This window comes from Amblyomma americanum, unplaced genomic scaffold (genome assembly GCF_052857255.1).
Source record: "Amblyomma americanum isolate KBUSLIRL-KWMA unplaced genomic scaffold, ASM5285725v1 scaffold_12, whole genome shotgun sequence".
Taxonomy (NCBI): Eukaryota; Metazoa; Arthropoda; class Arachnida; order Ixodida; family Ixodidae; genus Amblyomma; species Amblyomma americanum.
In genome coordinates this window covers 1,430,317-1,448,673 of record NW_027526484.1, presented here as the reverse complement: position 1 = coordinate 1,448,673, position 18,357 = coordinate 1,430,317, and the positions used below count along the sequence as shown (strand labels likewise).

Sequence of the window (18,357 nt, the reverse complement as noted above, 5' to 3'; positions counted from 1 at the left end):
GTCGTCGCGTCTCGCGTACGGCGCATTTCGCGGGAGTCACCAGATGGCAACAGCTGTACTGCGGCTTCCCCGCTGCGCTATCTGTGAGCTTCTGGCGCGCGGCACTATCCGGGAGATCTTGTCGCTTTTCTCGTCGGCGTCATTGATCCGTTGTGCCGCCGTTCATTTTGACGACACCCGCTTGTGATGGAAAAGAAAAAAAAACGCTTAACCGCGTATGATGCTGCGTTCCAACTTCAAGTTGTGGCATACGCCGAACAGAATGGAAAACGTGGAGCCGGCCGGAGTTTCCACGTCGACGACAAGTGCGTGCTTGGTGTGACCAAATGGAGGAGCTTGCCCCAACAAACAAGACTAGGAAAGCATTCCGCGGCAAGCCTTGCAAATTTCCAACACTCGAGAAGGAGATCATGAAATACGTCACGGACATCAGGAAAGACGGCTACGCGTTGTCAACAGGGACGCTCCACGTCAAGGCCCTTGGAATCGCACGCCACATGAACCTTTCACCGACGGATTTCAAGGGAAGCGAGGGATGGCTTCGGAGATTTATGAAGCCACAACAACTGAGCATCCGCCGCCGGACAACAGCAGAGCACGAGTACCACCTACACCACATAGGAAACACGGACCAAACACCTGTTTAGTTCGGTGCTCCTGAGAACACGACGGTCAGCCAAGCCGGCGCGAAGAGCGTCCTTGCGCTCACGAGCGGTGCCGAGCGTCAGCGTTGCACTGTAATTCTATCTATCACAGAGGACGGAAGGGAGATGCCCCCGTACGTAGTGTTTAAGCGACAGACGCTGCCCAAGAAGAGGTTCTCGAATGGAATAATCGTCAGAGTGCAAGAAAAGGGCTGGATGTCCGAGGTACTAGTGGTTGGCTGGGTGAAAACGGCGTGGGCTAACCGGCCGGGAGCCCTGCTCCGACGGAAGGCCCTGCTCGTATTGAACACCTTTCGGGGCCACCTCACAGAACGCGTGAAGGCTCGTCTTGCAGAAGCTCGTACGCATCTGGCGGTTATCGCCGGCGGTTTAAAAAGTATGCAGCAACCACGGGATGCGTCTGTTAATAGGCCGTTTAAGGCAGAATTCCGACGCCGGTACTCTGAATGAATGACAGTGGGCCACCACGAGAAAACGCCGACCGGACGACTAAGGAGGGCGTCAGTTCAGCTGATCTGCTCTTGGATTTTAAACGCGCGGCCTGCGGTGTCCACAGACATTATTGTAGACGGTTTTAAGATCACCGGGGTTTCCAATGCCATCAAAGGCACTGAGGACGATTGGATACATGAACGTGCGGATGACGCGAGCAGCGGCGACGAGCCGAGCCCGAGCAGCGATACCGATGAAGACAACTACAGAGGATGTTAGCAGCTAGACGCCAGATATCCCATCGTTAGGTATATACGGTACAATTAAAAAAGTTTTTTCATACGTGGATCGAAAATTGAACAAAAATTTCACACTTCCGTGGAAGGCCCGCACCCCATCAAAATCGCGGAAAAAAAGCGCGGCCCTTACACGAGTGTATACGGTAGCGCACATGCGTAATAATGCAGATAAGTTGTTATATTCCAGTGCCAACAAATTAATAAACAGATTTCTGGTTAATTATGTTTGAATTGCTATAAAGCAACATTTATGAGAAAATTTTCAATGAATGTATGGCCCGTTTTACAGTCGAATTCATCCATAGTGTCAACAAAAAATTTTCAAGAGATCAGTAAATGGATGTTGTCTTTGGCACCATGAATTGATAACCTCAAGGGGAGAGAACAGGGAAATAATTTCCTACTTTGCCAGTTCTTTTTCTCGCGAATAACCCGTACATGCTCCCCAGACTAGACTAGAGGCTCGACTGCATGAACAGCATGCACTCTTCTGCGTAAGCTGTCACCACAGCGCATCCTGGGCCTCGACGTACTTTTTGAATCTTTGGAAGTCAGTCGCTCTCCGTACCGGAGCTCATGTCCAATAGGTTATTGTTCAGACCCCGAGGCCACTCGGGAATGATGCCTACAAAGTGTGGAGTTCGCAACCCAAGCGCTCTACGAAAGCGCGTAGAGCACTATCCATGTATGACTTTGCGAAAAAGTCTGATTAAGCAGCAACAGCAGATAGAAAGTAGTTGATGGATCTTTTCAGGCTATCCGAGTCAAAATATATGCATTTATCCTCGCGACGACTCATCCTTCTAGTCCGGCGTCCTTCCATACTACTGCGGGCAGTCAAAGTCAAGGCGTATGCTCTGAATAGTAATGAGGGGCGCTAAGTAGGCACTGAGGTGCGCAAAACTGAAGAAGTGCAAAATTAATTTCACCATTGTACACTATCCAAGGTGGCTGATTTTGATGATGACAACTGTGGAACAATTGAGCACTAATCGCAGCATGCAGTCGGGCATATTGGCTCACAAATGTTTACACATTTCTTGCCCTTTCACTTACTTGCGGCACTCTGAATCAGAAAGTATAGAAGCTGAGTAAAATTGAAGTTGTCAGATTTGGTGAGCGGTTTCATGTACTTTATATTTTTGTAGTGATAGCTGCACTATGCCAGCCACTTTGCGAGGTCAACGTGGATGCGCGCTAAGCCGTGGCACCAACGCTTCGCCAGCTGTGCGCATGCGCGGAGTGACATCATAGCCCGCAGCTGGTGTGCGCGCCTCGCTGCTGCACCGACGGCGGAGCAGACGCCGCCCTCCTCCTCAGTTGTGCGCATGCGCGGAGTGACGTCAGAGCACGCAGCTGGTGTGCGCGCCGCTCGCCTACATTACGATAGCATTTGGAGCCTTCAGCCTGGCGGCGCCGTGGCCGCCATGGCAGCTGCCACTGGCGCGGCGCGGCGGCGAAACCGAGTGGGCGTGGAGTGGAGAGGGGGAGATAGTGAACCCTCGTGCAGGGACGAAGATGAAGAAGGAACGCCCAGCGAAACGCAGCGGTGAAAGACTGACTTTGCAATTCGACTGAGCGAGTTTCACTCGGCCCGCTGTAGCTATCACGTCATGCCAGGTTTAACCAGAGCTAAACCACAGCCATTTTTTTCAGGGTATTCCATTTAGGCGAAATTGGGAAACGAAATGCCTTGTGAAGTTGTTCCGAAATCATAAGGTGCGCAGACATCTTTGACAAGAGTAACCTGCAGAGCGACCTGATAGGCTTTCCACATTTGCACAATATGTTCCAGGATGGCAGCAAAGCAGCCACCAGCTCTGTTTAGCAAGTGCGTCAGCTTAACTAAAACATCTTTGACTCTGCTGCTACTTGCAATAAAGCAAAAAAGAAAGCAATCTTAAATTGCGCAATTGAGCGCCATGACTTCAAAATGAGGAGGCGCCATTACAAAAGTGGTGCTTTGATGTAATATAATAAAATAAAAAACGGTGACATTGTAGTCGCTCACGAAATTCAGAAAAAGAACAGACCAATACCAATTCAATTCCGGGTTGCTTAATTATCTGGAGTGGACCGTAATCAGAATAACCATATTAACAGAAACTCAAGGAAAAAATCCTTACCGACTATGTAAACAAGAGTAGAAAAACTGTGGTAGCCATCAAGATGTTGGTGAAGGGACGGTTGCTAGGGCTTTAGTAAAATCTGATTCAAAAGGGACAGCTGGACTTTAAGAGCGCTTCACGTAGACAGAACTCACAGACATATTAAACGCACGACGCCATCACAGAGCTACATTTTGGAAAAAAAACATCATTCCATCTTACTGAATAAACGAAGACGCAAACAGCAAAAGCGTGGAGAAGAGAGCGAATGGAGTAGGAAACGAAGGGCAGAATAAGTAGCAAAAATGACGCTTGGCAAAAGGTAAAAGCTCAGTGGTAAAAAATAAGCCATTACGTAAAGTCGCGCACAGAATGATACAGGGCACACTTCGGAGTTGCATATCTCCCCTCTCGTAAATATATGCCCGCCACTTTGATGCGTTAACGCGCAAGAGGCTTTTACTTGGATAAGCATAAAATACCCATTAACATCCGAAGCGTAGTCCATAATGTCTGTTTACGAGTGTACGTGTGGTACGCAGCGCATAAAAATAAGCGGCTATAACTTCACTTCCTTATAGAAACCGCCGTGAGGCGAATGTTAAATTAAGATATAATGGCTACTGGCAACTGCAGACGCGGTGGTTCATTCATTGTAGCTCGCAACTACCTTCCAATCTATGTAAACTTTATAGGATAAAAATAATGTTCCCAGTGTAGTAGTACGTTCGAAACGTGAAATAATTGCAATTTTCCAATTTACCCCGCCCAGCTCAAGGCCTTTATAAGTAGTGATAAAGACGACCCAGAAACATCAATTTAGAAAAAAAGGTAAGCCGGACCTTTGCAACTCCAACGCGAAGGAAGCACGAACTTATTTCGAATTAGGCGGAGTTCAGATAAAGTTCAGCCTCTTCATTTCACTTAATTTTTATGGGGCCAAGGAGTTAGCTAGTAAAAACCGGAAGTTAGAATTAAATCGAGTTTGATTAATTAAGAATTAACTGTATAAACGCGAGTTATGAGTGGCAGTTCATTGTTGGCACAAAATACGGCGTTAATGCTCTCGCACCTAACGCAAAAACTGTTACGGGAATTCGCAGCATGCAGCGTTGTCGGCACTATACTGAAGGTGCGTAATACAGGAAAAGCTAAACACAGCGAAGTCGTTAGGATCACAGTCTATCGGGCACGAAACAGGCCCAGCGCATGGTGAAGTTATTTGAAACGTCCAGCGTCCACGGACCATCTTTACGTAAGCTGTGCGCCGGAAAGCCCCTAGTAGTCGAGCAGGTTGCAAGTATGTTTCACAAGCGCTGAAATCCTGCCAGGAAACGTCGGCCATTGAGCCAAACCGATTTGACAATGCCTAATAAAGTCATAAATAAAAGAGCTGAACGCTTTTTTTGTGCCAAATCAACCCAAGCCACAAGGAATCGTAAAGTCTTTGTCAAGAAAGAAGGCGATGGCGAAAAGCCTATCATACTGGTCCTCTTACCGTCTCACCTTCCGCAGGGCCTCTTTGTGAAGCCACGTGCCGTATGAGCGTCATGACGGCGCTTTATAAGAGGAGTTAAAGGCGAGTAGCCACCTTTCTCACGTGTGAACCTATTCTCTTGACGCTCCTGCTGGGTCTCTCATGCCGTTGAGCTGTTTGGGGCTTCACTTCCCAAGGGGGATCATTCGCCAAGTGCTTATGGTGGTTGCGAACGCGTAAGGTGTTTTCTGAATTTTAGTTGACCAGAAAACAACTTTGTAAGATATGCATCAGCCTAATTAAGTATCTGCAAGCAGCCTTCATGTCATTTTGCCAACTTGCACCCCTTCAAATGTTTTAGGAGGTTTGCGCGACATCATGACTGTGCAAAAAGTGGTTCTCATCGTGGTGACAGTGCTTCTTTACGGGTGCCTCCCGTGTTGACTCAGTGGCAGCGGGTCCGACGGGGATTCCTCCGCATGAGTGAAGGAGCAGCAAAACGTAAGCTATGTAAGCAAGCTGAAAGAATGGATCGCCAGTGCCATGGACCGGGCCGCCCCGTCGTTGACGAGGAAGCTCCTGGAGGCCGACGTGTCGGCCGAGTGCAGCATTGGACTTCTCACACTGGTGCGCGGAATTCGAAATTTGGAGCCCCTGGCACTGCGACGTGAGTCTCGCTCGGAGCCCATCACCTAATAGCCAAGATTATGTTCCTTGTCGCTTGCTGTTGCGTATAGTGCAATGCTCACTGAGCGAATAACTTTTACGGCATTACAGTGCTTATTTTCGCTCGCTAAATGGCAATGCGAGCCTAAAATGCGCAGGCCCAAAGCCGCACATAGCATTGGGCATACGATCTTTGAATATGTGATATCCTCGGGCATCAAAGATCATTTTATGTGGCTTGCAAAGCTATTGTTGTAATTAATTCCTTCTCGAATATTAGCAATTTTGCTGCACCGAAGCAAGTCCCATCACCATAAAGTGAGACTTCGTAGTTTTTGCGCAGCAGATTAGAAGAATATGCACTGAATTCTGATAACCTCGAGGTGCGAAAGAAGCTCGAAGGATAGATTGCGAATGGCAGTCTAGCAATATTTTCCTACTCTAGATTCGAGCGTCGCGCGCATCGGGCTAGGAGGCATAGTATATGGGTGAGAAGCCTATCCTAGGTGCCGATCGGCAGAGTAGCTTAACTTCGTTGTGGACACCAGTGGCATGACTGTTAACAATAGGCGGTGCGTGTAAAGGGAGGACAGAAGGTGAAAATCGGCGCTTCGGTGAGCACCGAACAGTGCAGAACAGAGCAGAAAACAAAATCCAGCAAGGCTTTTCGAACTATAGTACCTTCCGATCCAAACTGTTCTGTTCCATTAGGAGTTTACTGGAAATTTTTTCTTACATTTGCCTGTTATTTAGAGAGTTCGTATTGCCCATTATCAAAAAGCTCTTGCTGTAGGTTTTGCGCCAGCATTCAGGTTAGAACACTGCACGGTGGCTGGATTACCCGAGAGCACAGGCAGCAGCCTGCCCGCCGGCCGAGCCCGGGCTGGGATACACGGATTTTCCTAGCTCCTGGGCTGGGCCAGGGTCCATCCAAAAGCCCATGCCCAGCCTGGCTCGCGGTTCAAACCGCGCAGGTTTCTTCCGGGATCAGTTAAGTCCCTACTAGTTGCAATCCCTCTCATCACACTAGACAACGTCCCGACTTCCTTCGTGTCAGAGGCGGATGCAATGGCGTGGGGAAGGAGTCGACCACGCGCACCTTCTTCCAACTAAAGCTTTGCGCACGTTTTCGGTACTACTGTAGCCACTCGGTCTTGTTTTTTTTTCCGCTCCCTGGATCTCTAACAGCACGCAGTATGAAACCTTTCTTGTCGCGCCCAAAGGATGCCCAACGGCGAGGTAACTTTGCGAATATGGAAGACACAAGCCGAGGGCCACGCGGGAGCAGGGAGACAATCTTTTTTTTTTCGCGCATCCCATCTATGTAGGTTTGAGTGTGGGGTCAGATTTTAGCCTCCAAGTGCTGTTGTCGGCCTCTTGCAAGAAATCCGCAGTACCGCTGCCCGAAGGAAAAAAAGAGAAGAGATACCTTAAAAGAAAAAGAAAGAGTCAAGCTATCTTGCGCAGTTTGGCGATACCTTCCCGCGTTTAGACAGAGCGGCGGGCGTACTACCTCGATGGAATAAATCGCGAACAACCCGGCGCCAACGCGCCCCGCTGTTTCAATTTTTTTTCACCGCGCTTTTACTTCGGTGATAGCAAAAAGACCCTATACTCGTCCATGATACAATCTAGGACGACCCTAAGGTCTTTCTTGTACCACCTAGGTAAACGCGCGATGAAAATAAATTTCAACAGCGGGGGGTGTTGGCATCGGGTTGTTCGCGTATCATTCCATCGAGGTACTACGTGCGCGCGCATCTGTATGTGCGCCCATAAATATGTGCATTCATGTGTGTGCGCACGTGCGTGTGAGGCTGAAGCAGGTATGCGTGTATGCAACAGCCAGTGGCGAGCAGGCTGGCGTCGACTACACGGAAACAGTGCCGAGTCCTCTTAATACTTTCAGCTGGGTGAGTTGGTTCGTGTTGCTATTGGGAATGCATGTTGCGCGACACGAGGGGCTGCAGTGGAAGTGTATAAACGCTTGTCCCGTTCATCTGAAGTCGCTCGTGTCATACATTCCCAATAGTGCCGAGTTTGCACGCTAGGTGCAGCAAACCGCGCCGCCTCCGAAACTATGCGACACGTGATGCGGCCGCGGTCGTACTACATGAGATCTCATGGTCGCAAAGCAGCGAACGCGGCTTTCTGGGGCCCCAAGGGGCTTGTCGATTTCTTCAAAGGGAGAAGCAATACGCAAGAACTGAAACGAATGTATAGTCACTTTCGGTCAGCTAAGCTGCGATGGGAAGCTTTATAAGGGCTGAAGGCTGCCCTAAATAGCAGCCGCACCACGTGCCTACAGGTTTTTACGTGTCGTAATAAATTCTTAAGGGCGAAAGCGAGTTGCGACAGTAGTGAAGGAGGACATACAAATAAAAAAGAAAAGAAAGAAAGAGCAGGAAGAATTGAAAAGAAGACGAAACGCAAGCATACCATCATGAAGAAAACAAGACTGGAGACCTAAGAGAACTGAAAGACGTCATCAAGACGAGCTAAGGGTAGTAGAAGAGCGTAAGGGCATTTAGAACAGCGGCGTACTAAGGACAGGGGAAATGGCGCCTGAGAATTGCAAGGAATTCTGACATTGGTTCAAATCTGTCTCATTAGCGGGTTTTTTCTTTTTGTGCAATTGCTGTCCAAGATAACCATTGGAAAGATCCAGGAAGGACTTTCGTCAGGGTAGTTCAAACTTGTTGTAAAGAATGCTGAAAAAGCTGGTGTTTGAAAAAAAAAATCCTTGAAGTTGTCAATCGACGACTCGGCACGGATAAGACCTGTAAAATGCGGTGAATGCAAAGCTTCCTTTAGGTACCACTGCAGCCAAAGCGGAACCTCGCCCCTGAGTCGAAATGTGTGTGTGTCATATTTTTATTGCTAAAACATCACTTATTTTTTGTTGCGAATGCTTCCACAATTCCAGAAAGAATTAAAGAGAGCATGACGGTTGCTTGTGTGGGCTTATGCGTCAACGATATGCGGCCGTTTATATTTGTTCATGGAGATGGATTCGTTAAGCTCGCCGACAAACTGATTGAAATTGGAGCCCGATACGTAAACCTTCCTCCCAGTGATCTGCTTCCACATCCTACATGTGTGTCTCGAAAAGGCCGCTCATGTAGCCACTGCATTGCGAGACTCTATGAAACCTTTCCCTTTAGGCTGGGTCCAAAGCGGCCTTCGGTACAGCCGGGCCCGGGCCGGGTGAGACATGGGATCAGCGGGCTCTGGCTTGGTCGTGCCGAAAAAAATGGGCCCGTGCAGTGCTCTGATTGGGGTCACCATTTTGGTTCAGGAAGGACCCAGAGGCTTGAAAAGAGGAGACAAGTGTAAGAGCCATGAAGGTGGAATTGTGAGTTTATGTAAATTCAATGGATGCAGAGCACAGATTATGCCCGCTTGCGCCTCAGCAGATAAATTCCGGATGGCAGGAACAGCGAAGAAAAACGGGACACAAAAAACCGGATTGCAAGACCAACTCAGATTATCCAAACGGCTGTATACGGGTGTGTCAGCTAATTTGACCCAAGGGTTAAAAAAGGAATTATTAGAGACATGTGAGTGAAACTAGTTGCATATTGGCGGCAGCCATCTTGCGCTCTACAGGCACATTTTTTTTCTCAATTAATAAATATTGACTTTAGACAACAAATTTTATTTGAAGAGTTGTCGAGCACCTTCAGAAACCCCCCTTCAATCATTTACGATAAGGAAATCCTCACGTGTGTGTTTTTTCCCAGCTCCGAGGAAAGCCCGCGAAATACAAAATAAACCACGTGACTAACGCAATTGCACGCCACTATCGTGCTGCTCTCAAACGTGGTTTGAGCAAACGAAATCACCTGCACCCTTGACCCGACGGCCCCTCACCAGCGGTAGGCCGATATGTTGGCGGTGGTTTCTCGTCTTCGTGAGCCAGTTGGCACACATGACGGTGTGAGTTGCCATGGGTAGAAAGTAATCATGTACTCTTAGAACTTTTGACAGGGTTGAGAAGGGGTAGGCGCTTAGATGACAGCCTGTTCGTGCTTACCCAATGCATTGAAACAGCTAAGGCGGAAAACAGACCTCTGTATTTAGCCCTTCTGGACATGAGCAGTTCATGCGACAACGTGAACATGAAACTCCTGAGCAACATACTAAAGGATGAAGGTATCGGTGATGAGCTAATTGATTGCCTACAGAAAATTTACCGAAATAATAAAGTTGAAATTACATGGCAAGGAATAAGAAGTGCGACAACTGTCGAAGTACGCAAATGATTAAGGCAAGATCATCCTCTATCATCGCTGCTGTCCATGCTTTATATGATAAATATGAAAAGCAGGCTGAAAGAAGTAATCTATGTTAAAATTTGTTATTCAGGTTAGGCAGATAGGTCATTGAACAAAGGCTACCGGGTTTAATGTATGCGGACGGTATTTTACTGCTAGCTGATAGCCAGGAAGATTTGCAAACTCTGGTTAGTTGCTGTGAAGGTGAAGGAGACGTTCTGACTTTCAGTTTTAGCGCAACTAAGTCAGGTGTGATGATTTGTTAACAATACAACAGATCACGTGCTTACAGTACAAGGCCATGAAATGCCCAGAGTCTTGGAGTGTGGGTAAACGAAGGCAACATATACACGAAAAAGTACGAACAGTCTGTTAGGGCAAAAGAGCGAAGAGATGCCGGGATAGTGAAACATAGAGGATTATGGGGGTACAACAAATATGAAGTACTGAGAGATAATAGTGATAGTACTGAGGTAATAGTGCCAATACTTAATTTTGGAACAGGGTTTTGTGCCTATAAAGGCAGAGGTTCAGTAGAGATTAGAACTAAATAAGGGAGATGTTGGAATATTGCCACCAGATGCCCAATGCAAAACCACTAACGAGGCAGTAAAGGAGGTTATGGGCTGGGCTTTGTTCGAAGCACTGGAAGCTCAGAGTAAAATATTTTGTGAAGAACGCCTAAGGAAATTGGACGATAAGTGGTGAGCAGCTAGGGTATCTAAATACATGTACAGAAAGCGCTTTGACTCAAAATGAGAAAAAATAACCAGGAAACCATCCAGTAAGTACGCAGGACCGAGAAGTAAAGGGCTTTAAACAACGGATAAAAAATGCAGAAGGTAAAAACTTCCTTGAAAGAGAAGCAGACTGTTCAGATACACCGATTTTGAAAATGCAGATCAGGAAGGATCGTTCTATAATAACTCAAGAGGCAGTTCCGTACTCTGTGAAGCTAGGTCAGAGTGTCTTAGAACACAAAGCTACAAAAAAGAAATATAACCAAGAAGATCACACATTTACAGCGTGTAGTAAATCTGCGGAAACAATTCAACATTTTTTTTTCTGGAATGTGGTGGCATCCATCCGGTTGTCGATGCAGGCACATCACTCTCCCTGAGACCCAGGTTTCAGAGATAGCGATGACCATGAGAATGAATCTGAGATGGGAGTTAGCAAAAAGTGATTGAAAGATTAGTGGCTCAAAAGCAGAGAGATGAATAATATTAGAAGTGCCGGATAAAAATGTATGTACATAAAATGGCGAGCATAAACCTATTTGCAACACCGTTAAAGAAATTTTAAGAAAAAAACTAAATGAGAAAAAAGCCGAGCATGGTGGAAAATGCCGCCACCCCGTTTTAAAAGGGACGCTCTCCTCTTCCGTCCATCCATCCGTTGGGATAGCCGTTGTGATCAGTGAGCCGATCGTGTGCCGCCTATCGAGGCGCGGCTACGGTACGTGGGGGGTGGCGTGAGATTATCAATTTTTCTGTTCTACTGCGACAGTATCAGTAGTTATGTTTCCGCAAAATCCCGAGCGTAGTGTGTGTAATGCCTCGGCGAGTGAAGCCTCCTCCCTCCAGAAGCACCAACCACCTCCCTACCCCTCCCCCTTAACTAAGGGGCTACTGACCCACTCACCTGTCCACAACATACACACTTCACATACACGACGCAATAATATTCTGGAGGGTGGCGGTGGGCGGAAGAAGGGGGTAGGGCTTTGGGTGCTGCTTGAGGATGGTGGTTTGTGGGATGGGGAGGTGGTCGGCTGGATGGATGGACAGAACCCCATGTAGGAGGGAGAGAATAGGGCGTGGTTGGTGAATGGTGCTTCTGGAGGAGGCAGGCATCCCTGGCAGGAACTTCAGAAACACCACGCCGGGATTTGGGGTAGCACCATTATTACTGCTGCAGCCTTAAAATAAAAAAAAATATTGACGGGCAGTCATACGATATGATGCGTCAAATCTTATTTAGCAGAATTAGTTTTACATTGCGGTTTTCATTTTCGCTTCTACAATGATCGCCTCTAATTGCCTCCAAAAATTTTATTTCGGCTCGGTTTTTCATTAGGGTGTAGCCTGGAATTTTGGTGGATGGTGCAGAGTAGAAGGTGCAGGTGACTTCCTAGTAGCTGGGGTTCTTTTGCGGGGTGGGTGTAGGTGAGTAGGCGGGTGGCAGGCTTCCGCCGGGTTGAGGTAGGGGGATGCTTTTTGGTGGGAATGCGAGTGGAGGATCGCAGGTGCCAGATGACATTTTATCCGTGGGTGTACCCCGGATGTGTACCCAGCGGAGTGTGGAATCCTACACACACACACACAAGCACGCACGCACAAGCACGCGCACGCAAGCACAGCCTAGACAGGGTTTCTAGCAAAAATTAAGTACGATTGCCTTGCATCAACGCATTTGCCCATCACATGCAAAAATTCGATTTAAACGAAAAACGGTCATGTGACCACGGTACATTGTCGATACTACTATCCCAAGTTCTATTAAGACTGCTCTTTGTAATATGTATTTGTATATTTTATTCAGTTTTATTTTGTGTTCGTTTTCGCTGTCTTATTGATGTCTGCCGGAAATGTTTTCCTTTTTTGGGATTTATTTTTTCCCTTTTCCTTCCATTGCCTTGATTTTGCTTTTTATTTGTTCATTTTTCGTCGCGTTATCATATCTTGTATTTGTTTTCGACACTATATATATATATATATATATATATATATATATATATATATATATATATATATATATATATATATATATATATATATATATATAACATGGTGAAAGAATGCAGCGCGAAAAAGACAAGGACGAACAGAAGTGGACAGGACAGGGCGCTGACTACCAACACATTTATTCAGAAAGATGAGCAGCTTATATAACGCAGTCCAACACCCACGTGACCAAGAAAATAGCAAACCCGTTCAACTATCTAATACAAAAAACAAAACGAAGTACACAATATCAAAGTGATACATATCTAGGTAACGGAAAGTCAGCCAAGAACCGATAAAACCGAGAGGACCACGACGAACCGTAAGGTGCACGCATGGAAAATGATCAGTCAGCGACCTTTGCCGCCAATGCAGAACGAGGCAAAACGAAAACGAAAATAACACTATAGTCACCGATCACTAAGTAAAAGACGAAGCTAAAAGCAGGGTCGGGGCCAAACGCATAACAAAACAATACAAAACGCAACGCAAAAGCTGAGTCAACCGTTCACAGTCAAACTGAGTGAAAAAAGTTGAAAGTTCTCTAGAACAAGAATTAAAAGCAGACGTGATTAAAAAAAAAGACGTGTTTATAGTGGGCCTAGAAAACTGGACTCCTTGTCTGTAAGTAAAATTGAAGGCGTGCTGACGCACTTGTCTCCAGCTTTGGCTATCATCCTTGCCTCAATGATGACCCTTTCAATTTCTGTCCGCGCCCGTGCTCTGACAACCGTGCGCGTGTAACATGGTACGCACCCTTTGCAAGACTTGCAATGGTCGTCCAGGTGCCCGCCGCTTTTGTTACGGACCCTCCGGCGGTGTTCAAACAATCTCTCGTTGAGACACCTGCCGGTTTGCCCAATATACACGCGTCCACACTTCAAGGGAATCTCGTAAATGACACATGTAGCACAATGTGTGAGTGGTTCTACATGTCTAATAGGGCAAACGTTTTTCTTTTGCTTTGTCAGCATTGTACACACTCGTGACAATTTGCACGGGGCTGAGAAGACAAGGTTTACGTTGTTTCTTTTTGCAACCTTCTTTAAATTGTGAGACAGCTTGTGAAGATACGGGATGACGGCCAAGGGAGGTCGTTTGGCCTGTCCTAGCTTGCCTGCGTCTTTGCCTTGCACTTTCAATTTCTGGAGAAGAGTCTCTAAAACGCTACTCACTAGTGTTGGTGAGTAGCCAGCACTGTAAAGACGTTGGACTTGGTTGTTAACACTGCTCTGCATCGTATGGGGACAGCTTTTTGTGAGCGCTGCCTGGATGGCAGAAGAAACAATGCCTCGCTTGATCAATTTCGAGTGAGCGCTGTCATGCGGAAGAAGACCTTTCTTAGAGCGAGGGTTGTACGTCCAACAGAGGTGGGTTTGTTCAAAACTAAAAAGTACGTCCAAAAACTGAACATCCTTGCCTCTCGGCGGTTCACAGGTAAAGTTAAGCCCCCAAAATGGGATTTGAAAAGGGCGACAATTTCAAGAATGACACGCTCCACAGAACCAGGTGGGCAACTTCTGAGGACGATCATAAAATCATGCACATACCGGAAGACCGAATGGACCACATCACCCGGGAGAACCTGGCTAATGCGCTTATCGGCTGCCGCCAGGTAGATATCACACAGGACTGGCGCGATTGATGACTCGATGCATACGCCATTCATTTGCACGAAGTACTGACCGCTGTACTGAACAAGAGTAGATTCAAGGTAGAACTGAAGAAGGCGAAGGAAATTGTCGCTGCTCACACCCGAGCTGTTCTGGAAACGCACTTCACCCGACTGTTGGATCACGTCGCGCACCGCTGCGTATAGACCACCGTGCGGAACGGAATAAAACAAATCTTCAACGTCAATTGTAAAGCCAGTCGTAGCGTCTGAACTGCCTTTGAATCGCTGTAACACCTCAGACGAGTTCCTTACCAGAAGAGGGTCATCTAAATGTAGGCCATTCAAGTGGCGTTGTAGGTAGGCACCAACTTCAGCCTGCCACGTACCTTTTTCCGAGATGATGGTCCTCAGAGGGCAGTCAGGCTTATGGATTTTGCCTGTGAAGAAGACTTCCAAGAAGCAGTCTCGGGCCTTTTCTGCCGATGATCTTATTCTATCGAGATGGAAACTTGTCAGTAGCTTCAAATCCAAAGTTTTCTGTCTGCTGGGGCGGAATTGAACCTTCTTGAAATTCTTTTCGAGCGCCACCTCAGCCTTCTCCTTGTACAAGTGGTCAGGGAGGATGACAAATCCGCCTTCTTTGTAGCTTTGCAGAGCCATAAGGTTTCCCTCCTTGAGGCGTTTAGCAATGGACACGATGGGAGGCTTAGCATGCGTGAGCGAGGCCCCACAGCGACGTAGAACATCGACGCCATCCCCAATGACTCGTGCCTTGTCTTGCTCTGGTACTCGTTGTGCCATCTGCCGCACCATAGCCAGGAGCTGGTACTTGTTTGAAGGTGGTTGAAAGCTGAATTTGGGACCCTTCTGTAGGACCTTCAAGTCCTTAGACGAGATGCATGCACCTCCGAGAACGGTGACGTTGGTCGTAGACGACTTCACTTCCTTCTTCCTTTCTGGAAGGCGCAGACGGTACTGGTGCCATAGGAATTCAGCCGATTGTGCTGCGAGCTTTTTGTACTCATAATATCTGCAGCTCACCTCCGTCGAATGTGGCCTCTGGGGCGCGAACACACCTAGCCAGTCTTGGAAAAGACGCACTTGTCTCCAGAGTTCTGACTTCAGAATCTTGCACATACGCCGAACATGCCCCCAAGACGGCTCCACAGGGCCGAACAACACTCGCACTTCGAACGGCACAATTTTCTTTTTGATATGGAACGAGAGGATCCTGGCCTTGCAAAAAGAAATAGCGATGAGGTTCACGCAGGTTATGGCTGCGTTTTGCTTGCACGAAGTACTGACCGCTGTACTGAACAACAGTAAATTCAAGGTAGAACTGAAGAAGGCGAAGGGTCCCAAATTCAGCTTTCAGCCACCTTCAAACAAGTACCAGCTCCTGGCTATGGTGCGGCAGATGGCACAACGAGTACCAGAGCAAGACAAGGCACGAGTCATTGGGGATGGCATCGATGTTCTACGTCGCTGTGGGGCCTCGCTCACGCATGCTAAGCCTCCCATCGTGTCCATTGCTAAACGCCTCAAGGAGGGAAAACATATGGCTGTGCAAAGCGACAAAGAAGGCGGATTTGTCATCCTCCCTAACCACTTGTACAAGGAGAAGGCTGAGGTAGCGCTCGAAAAGAATTTCAAGAAGGTTCAATTCCGGCCCAGCAGACAGAAAACTTTGGCTTTGAAGCTACTGACAAGTTTCCATCTCGATAGAATAAGATCATCGGCAGAAAATGCCCGAGACTGCTTCTTGGAAGTGTTCTTCACAGGCAAAACCCATAAGCCTGACTGCCCTCTGAGGACCATCATCTCGGAAAGAGGTACGTGGCAGGCTGAAGTTGGTGCCTACCTACAACGCCACTTGAATGGCCTACCTTTAGATGACCCTTTTCTGGTAAGGATCTCGTCTGAGGTGTTACAGTGATTCAAAGGCAGTTCAGACGCCACGACTGGCTTTACAATTGACGTTGAAGACTTGTTTTATTCCGTTCCGCACGGTGGTCTATACGCAGCGGTGCGCGACGTGATCCAACAGTCGGGTGAAGTGCGTTTCCAGAGCAGCTCGGGTGTGAGTAGCGACAATTTCCTTCGCCTTCTTCAGTTCTACCTTGAATCTACTGTTGTTCAGTACAGCGGTCAGTACTTCGTGCAAAAGAATGGCGCATGCATCGGGTCATCAATCGCGCCAGTCCTGTGTGATATCTACCTGGCGGCAGCCGATAAGCGCATTAGCCAGGTTCTCCCGGGTGATGTGGTCCATTTGGTCTTCCGGTATGTGGATGATTTTATGATCGTCCTCAGAAGTTGCCCACCTGGTTCTGTGGAGAGTGTCAAATTGTCGCCCTTTTCAAATCCCATTTTGGGGGACTGAACTTTACATGTGAACCGCCGAGAGGCAAGGACGTTCAGTTTTTGGACGTACTTTTAGTTTTAAACAAACCCACCTCTGTTGGACGTACAACCCTCGCTCTAAGAAAGGTCTTCTTCCGCATGACAGCGCTCACTCGAAATTGATCAAGCGAGGCATTGTTTCTTCTGCCATCCAGGCAGCGCTCACAAAAAGCTGTCCCCATACGATGCAAAGCAGTGTTAACAACCAAGTGCAACGTCTTTACAGTGCTGGCTACTCACCAACACTAGTGAGTAGCGTTTTAGAGACTCTTCTCCAGAAATTGAAAGTGCAAGGCAAAGACGCAGGCAAGCTAGAACAGGCCAGACGACCTCCCTTGGCCGTCATCCCGTATCTTCACAAGCTGTCTCACAATTTAAAGAAGGTTGCAAAAAGAAACAACGTAAACCTTGTCTTCTCAGCCCCGTGCAAATTGTCACGAGCGTGTACACTGCTGACAAAGCAAAAGAAAAAGGTTTGCCCTATTAGACATGTAGAACCACTCACACATTGTGCTACATGTGTCATTTACGAGATTCCCTTGAAGTGTGGACGCGTGTATATTGGGCAAACCGGCAGGTGTCTCAACGAGAGATTGTTTGAACACCGCCGGAGGGTCCGTAACAAAAGCGGCGGGCACCTGGACGACCATTGCAAGTCTTGCAAAGGGTGCGTACCATGTCACACGCGCACGGTTGTCAGAGCACGGGCGCGGACAGAAATTGAAAGGGTCATCATTGAGGCAAGGATGATAGCCAAAGCTGGAGACAAGTGCGTCAGCACGCCTTCAATTTTAATTACAGACAAGGAGTCCAGTTTTCTAGGCCCACTATAAACACGTCTGCTTTTAATTCTTGTTCTAGAGAACTTTCAACTTTTTTGACTCAGTTTGACTGTGAACGGTTGACTCAGCTTTTGCGTTGCGTTTTGTATTGTTTTGTTATGCGTTTGGCCCCGACCCTGCTTTTAGCTTCGTCTTTTACTTAGTGTTCGGTGACTATAGTGTTATTTTCGTTTACGTTTTGCCTCGTGCTGCATTGGCGGCAAAGGTCGCTGACTGATCATTTTTCATGCGTGCACCTTACGGTTCGTCGTGGTCCTCTCGGTTTTATCACTTTGATATTGTGTACTTCGTTTTGTTTTTTGTATTAGATAGTTGAACGCGTTTGCTATTTTCTTGGTCACGTGGGTGTTGGACTGCGTTATATAAGCTGCTCATCTTTCTGAATAAATGTGTTGGTAGTCAGCGCCCTGTCCTGTCCACTTCTGTTCGTCCTTGTTTTTTTCGCGCTGCATTCTTTTACCATGTTCACTGACCAACAAGCCCAAACAGCCGCTTTAGTTCATCAGATATATAACAGTTGCGAGGTAGGCACTACCCACGTAAGCAGCAGGTTGGACAGCTGTCGCCGTAGCTGAGTTGGTAGAGCACCTGGCGCGATATTCCGAGGTCGTAGGTTCGGATCCCATCGGCGGCATGGTTTTTTATATAAGTAATATGCGCTATAAGTAATTTTCTTTAAGCGACAGATTAATGTATGTACTATTGTCACGTTCATCAGCACTACAAATAAAAAAAATGGATATTCCTCTAGGCACTTTGGATTCGGTGATTGTTTGTTTCCTTCACATGTTTGTCAAACGAGGCCCTCATTTCATGTTCCTTGTCTGCTATATATTGACACAGTGCA

At 47.3% G+C, this 18,357-nt stretch overlaps 1 protein-coding gene across 1 annotated transcript in view; it reads left to right on the top strand.

The window, feature by feature from the left end:
* The first annotated feature begins 770 nt into the window (after positions 1–770).
* LOC144111879 (uncharacterized) overlaps positions 771–18,357 on the top strand; it is a 39,033-nt gene continuing 21,446 nt past the window's right edge. The window contains exons 1-2 of the mRNA XM_077644907.1: positions 771–869; positions 5,471–5,648. Coding sequence (XP_077501033.1) covers positions 771–869; positions 5,471–5,648 — 277 coding nt within the window. The remainder of the gene's footprint in view (positions 870–5,470; positions 5,649–18,357) is intronic.